The sequence below is a fragment of the Hordeum vulgare genome, chromosome 7H, assembly GCF_904849725.1.
Source record: "Hordeum vulgare subsp. vulgare chromosome 7H, MorexV3_pseudomolecules_assembly, whole genome shotgun sequence".
Classification (NCBI taxonomy): domain Eukaryota; kingdom Viridiplantae; phylum Streptophyta; class Magnoliopsida; order Poales; family Poaceae; genus Hordeum; species Hordeum vulgare.
Genome location: NC_058524.1, coordinates 489,059,697 through 489,064,910, shown reverse-complemented (window position 1 = coordinate 489,064,910; position 5,214 = coordinate 489,059,697). Strand labels below are relative to the sequence as shown.

The window sequence follows — 5,214 nt, the reverse complement described above, 5'->3', positions numbered from 1 at the left end:
TACATCGCCGAATAGGACCTCCCGTCAATATGGCCCATAACACAATTACTTCCTTCGTTTCTAAATATAAGTTTTTTTAAAGGTTTCACTAAAAAACTACATACGGCTGTATATATACATATTTTAAAGCGTAGATTTATTTATTTTGTTTCATATGTACTCTTTTCGTTCTTAAATATAAGTCTTTTTAGAGTTTCCATTAAAAAACCATATACGGATGTATATAGACATACATTATAATATAGATTTACTCATTTTTTCTATACATAGTTCCTTAATGAAATCTTTAAAAAACTTATATTTAGAAACGGAGGGAGTAGTACCCTAATGAAATCTTTAAGAATTTTTTTATTTAGGAATGGAGGGAGTAGCTACAATGTCCCGAGGGCCGAAATGTTACATGGGCTATGACCCATGGAAGAATACGATGGTCCAGGGCCTATTTGGTTTCATCAGACAATAAACCCACGGAGAGGGTTAGAAGACGGCGAAATATCCGCAACGAGCTCGTGGAAATGGCGACGACGGTGGTGCCGCTCGCCGCGGCCATGGCCGCCGCTCCAAGGGCCCGCTTCCTGGGGGCTCCAGACCCTTTCCCGCTCCTCGCGACCCGCCCGCGCCTCTGCCTCTCTCCACGCGGCGTCGCCTGCGCCCTTCGCCGGCCTTCCAAGTACAAGGTACTTCACCTCACAAGCAGCTCCCTCTCCCCACCGTTTTGGCGGCTGGTGTATACTTGTGCGTAGTTATGTGGTAGGCAGGATTAGGTTAGAAATAGTTAGGTACGGAGTACTCCAGAGCAATTTAGGTGGCGACACACCTGTAGGAAATTGATGCGGCCTTGTTTTCGTATAAGTCGAGCCGTGTGGTGTGGTTATCCTTGTTTATCGAAGGGGGGGGGGGGGGGGGCTTGTGATGATTGATGAACCGTATATAAGCCCGGTGTTGGGGGATTTGAATGACAATGTTTGTCATGGCATTTCACAGTTTTATTATGTGGCTATAAACTGTGACTGAAATTTTTGTTAAAAAAATCTTCAGAATAGAATTAAGAACGAGGTGGTGGTAGCAGAGGATGACATTGATGGCGGTGACGAGGATGACGACGACGAGGGTGGGTTGGAGGCACTTTTCAAGCAGCTGGAAGAAGATCTGAAGAACGACGATTTATCCGTCGAGGATGATGATGATAATGAAATATCAGAGGAAGATATGGCCAGGTTTGAACAGGTATTGGCAGAAGCCATGGGAGATATCGATGTTGATGAATCTGCAGTGGATTTGGTGCCATCCTCCGAAGTTGTTGATAATGATGAGGTAGCAGATCCAGTCGTAAAGCCAGAGCTCAAAAGCTGGCAGCTCCGGAGATTGGCTCGTGCACTGAACATTGGCCGGCGTAAAACTAGTGTAAGCAGTAAATATCCGCTCGAGTTTTGTTTCAGTTTTATTTCTTAAATCAGCACTATTTCTCTTACTTTGAAAGGGCTCATTGACATAAATATGTAATTTCAAACTGATTTCCCCCTTTCTGCCTTGAATTGATTTCTTTGCAGATAAAGAATCTTGCAGGGGAGCTTGGCCTGGATAGGGGTTTGGTCATTGAATTACTCCGCAATCCGCCTCCAGAACTTCTACTTATGTCTGATTCTTTGCCTGATGAACCCCCTTCTAAACCTGAAACTAAAGAAATAGAGCCCTCTCCAGTAGCTGATGAGGTTGAAGTTGATGAGATTGAAGCCACTGAAACCAATGCACAGATGGACCTTCCGATTCATGTCATGAGCACAGAATGGTCTGCACAGAAAAGGCTGAAAAAGGCGCAACTGGAAACACTAGAAAAAGTTTACTTCAAATCCAAACGCCCCACTGTAAGTATTTTTGACATGAAGACCACCTTCACTCTATATTTTCTATTGCTTAAACTCCAAGCTTGTTTTTAATACTGTATCGTTACTTACTTTGGTGTTGCATTTATGACAGAATACTATGATCAGTAGCATAGTTCAAGTTACAAGCCTTCCACGAAAGACAATTATTAAGTGGTTTGAGGATAGAAGGGAGCAAGATGGTGTACCAGACCGTCATGCCGCATACAAGAGACCCCTATCTGAGACGATGGCTAGTTGATAACTTCAGATAAGCTTGTGTTATAGTGTTCTCTTTTAAGTCTGAACTACGTAGGAAATGTAAATTCGAACTGTAAAATGCAACCAGTTTCATAAGGCCAACACACCTTATTTTTTATGTTTCTTGCTCTGAGATCGGCCAATGTGACAGGTACAACTCCCAACTGTCATCATCCCATTTTTATTGGCTTCACTATGGACCACCATTTTGTTTATTCATTTTAGTGGCAGTTGGTTCATGGTCAGTTGACTGGACACCAATTTGCCTTATGGTAAGGACTAAGGACCATGGATCCTTTCACTTCCTTGTTAGATGAATTTCCTGGTGTGGAAGCATGGCATTTCACATGACCCATGTGCTAGTGCGGTTTACGTGGGACATTGGCCAGTAATTTTTCTGGTTATTTTACCAACTTGATGCAAGACTTTCAACAGTATTAGAGTATTAGGTGCTCTGGTGGTAGTGCTTTGGTATAAGTTGTCTGACATTGAAGGTCACATGTTTAGAGAAGGCCGTGGCAGCGTAGCTAACACCTGTGCATCAGCAGCTTCAAGTATTTGATTTTCACGTCTGAGCTGAATCTCTGCAATCTTGGTAGGCTAATTTTTTACAAACTATCAAGTAGATCAAGTACATGCATCTTTGCAGCTGCTGTAATCAAGTACATGCATTTTTGAGCTTTGTACTGATGAGTCAGCTCAACAGTCTTCACTCTTCACTGATCATGGGATCATCACAGGCTCACATGGTAGGTAGTAATCATCGGTGGTATGGATAATCAGGTGTATGTACTGAGCACACCTCTTGACACTAGTATATTCTTACACCTTCAACTGAAAACTTCAGGACTTCAAATTAGCTTCACACACCCATAACTATCGGCGTCATTAATCCTTGTAAGTTGCAACTCTGATGAGTTATGTTCTGGAGTTTTCACCATTCATAGCAGGGCGTGCTTGGTATCAACTAGCACACACCATTCATAGCAGATGTGCTCGTACCAGCGAGCGCACGCCGCATATTTATTGGCGTTGGGGCAGCTGGAGAAATCAAGTAGCCTATCACTCATCGGAAAGAAATCACGTGGAAAGTGAGAGAATTGGGAGGTAACAACTGGTGATAATGAGGATGGAAAGGAAGGAGGTTCTAGAGTTTGTGTAATGGAGAAATGCTACCAGGGAGAACGACATGGGCAGATCTCGAGGAGGAAGAAAAATATTGGCAGTCTGTATCATTTTCTTAGATGATATAGCTAGTGATTCTATATATCCTCTAGCTAGTGGATTGTACACATCCCTTTATTGACAATCTTCCGGCCACCTTCCACTCTACCCCGTGTAATGATGATTGGTTGTTCGCTGATGCTGACCGGAGCTGAAATACAATTGCCATTTGCCTTTGCTTGATTTCTCTTGGGCCCTCTGCACTCCTTATTCAGACCTACTGTTTCTCCATTAACCGATTTCTGGTGGCGATTGTTCATACGAAAGGTAAGATTCCTGCTGCACAATTTTCTCAGCTATGTTTATCATCTTCATGCCGACGCATATCATACATACATACACCTTGCATATTTTTCCTGGATCCTGTTGTGTTGACACATGACTGGCACTCCACATCAATTCGAACTAGTGCATGCATTTGTGCAGGTCGCTCTCTGTGAATTGTCCTGGCCCTGTAGTGGGTTGGGTTGGGTGATGCTTACCGGTTGCTCATGCGCACAGTTGGACTCTCTTTCCTCCACATGCCTGTGATGGAGAAGTATTACCGGGGCATGTGGATCAGAACAGTAGTTTAATCTGACAGCTGATGTACTGTTTTAACCGAACGTAGACTAATCCCTGCACAAGTTTGTTAAATATTGCAGGTTATTGGAGGAGACAGGCCCTGGTAGCACCGGCTGTTGACTGCTCTCCTGTCTGTACGTTAATGGCCGTCCCTTTCCGTTCACATATATACACACACGTACAAGAGAAGGCAAAGGCAAAGCACCAACTCCTCAAGAGGCACATCCTTGCTTGCTTACTTGCCTCTCGTGTTCTCTTCTCCATAGCTTGCAGATAAGTAAAGCTTGTCCGTTGTGCAGAGAGGGGAGGTGTATAGGCGCAGATGGAAGGGCTGCAGAGATCGTCTTCCACTTTCAGAAGGTCCGGCTCGTCGGGCCTGGTGTGGGACGAGCGGTTCCTGACCGAGGGCGCCGAGGCGAAGGCCGCCGGCGAAGGCGGCACCGATGAAGCCCAGCCGGAGATGCGGCGCTCCCGGAGCACCGGCGGCGTCGGGATGATGCTGCGCCGCGGCGGCGACGACAAGAAGCAGCAGGAGCAGCAGCAGAAGAAGGAGCAAGGCCTGAAGAAGAAGGACGAGGGGCGCGATCAGCAGGTGTTCCGGACCAAGGAGGTGGCTCCGGACATGGACCCGCCGTCGCCGAGGGTGTCCGGCTGCATCCTCTGCGCCATCTTCGGGGGCTCCGGCTCCGGCTCTGGCCCCGCGGCGCGCCGAGGCCGCGCCAAGCCGAAGAGGAGGCAACGGTCGGCGGTGTAGGGTCTGATCGGGCCATGGTGGATGTCATGCGAGCTGTGTTTATACTGGAGTGATGATGATGATCATATACTACTGATATTGGTTGGTTTGTATTGTACTCTGCTCTGCGTTATTGCCTCTTAGTCTATACGTGTCAGGTTAGTTTCTCTTTTTTGTTTAGTTTCTTGATTCAGATCCGTGAGCAGCAGCTGTTGAGATCTGTGATGTTCTTCCTTGATCTGGCGCATGATCTTTTTTTCCTCTTTCTCTCACCGGAGCCGCTGGGTGTTGGTTGCTTGCATGTGAGTGTGAGGTGCTGGCACTGTTGATGTGTTGCATGTATGGAGTTGCAACCATAAACAATCAATTGGGCGGCAAACATGGATAATGCTACACATACAGGATATTACGGGCGTTTTACAGGCTGACTAGGATCCGATATGACGTGGCAGTGAGCGCGCGCTAAAAGAATAAAATAGAATACAAATACGCTGGCCCTTTCCTTTCTCTCCCAAGCGACGGTTGACTCGCCCAGATCGACCAAGCTCTCTGCTCAAGTTCCCTTCATGG

The 5,214-nt window shown here is 46.1% G+C and overlaps 2 protein-coding genes across 2 annotated transcripts; both read left to right on the top strand.

The window, feature by feature from the left end:
• The first annotated feature begins 474 nt into the window (after positions 1-474).
• On the top strand, positions 475-2,241 carry LOC123409747 (protein OVEREXPRESSOR OF CATIONIC PEROXIDASE 3). Its single transcript, XM_045102612.1, has 4 exons — positions 475-677; positions 1,039-1,404; positions 1,551-1,865; positions 1,978-2,241. Exons 1-4 carry the CDS (start codon positions 516-518, stop codon positions 2,122-2,124), a joined length of 990 nt encoding a protein of 329 aa, XP_044958547.1. The 5' UTR covers positions 475-515; the 3' UTR covers positions 2,125-2,241.
• Positions 2,242-2,337: 96 nt separating this feature from the next.
• On the top strand, positions 2,338-4,911 carry LOC123409748 (uncharacterized protein At1g15400-like). Its single transcript, XM_045102613.1, has one exon. The coding sequence runs from the start codon at positions 4,234-4,236 to the stop codon at positions 4,663-4,665; it is 432 nt and encodes a 143-aa protein (XP_044958548.1). The 5' UTR covers positions 2,338-4,233; the 3' UTR covers positions 4,666-4,911.
• The last annotated feature ends 303 nt before the right edge of the window (positions 4,912-5,214 follow it).

What these genes read in the sequence shown, in the direction of transcription:
- LOC123409748 (XM_045102613.1), top strand. Translation starts at nt 4,234, where the DNA reads ATGGAAGGGCTGCAGAGATCGTCTTCCACTTTCAGAAGGTCCGGCTCG.
- LOC123409747 (XM_045102612.1), top strand. Translation starts at nt 516, where the DNA reads ATGGCGACGACGGTGGTGCCGCTCGCCGCGGCCATGGCCGCCGCTCCA. An exon ending in GCCGGCCTTCCAAGTACAAG is followed by an intron (nt 678 to 1,038) that starts GTACTTCACCTC and finishes AAAAATCTTCAG; the next exon opens with AATAGAATTAAGAACGAGGT. An exon ending in TTGGCCGGCGTAAAACTAGT is followed by an intron (nt 1,405 to 1,550) that starts GTAAGCAGTAAA and finishes ATTTCTTTGCAG; the next exon opens with ATAAAGAATCTTGCAGGGGA.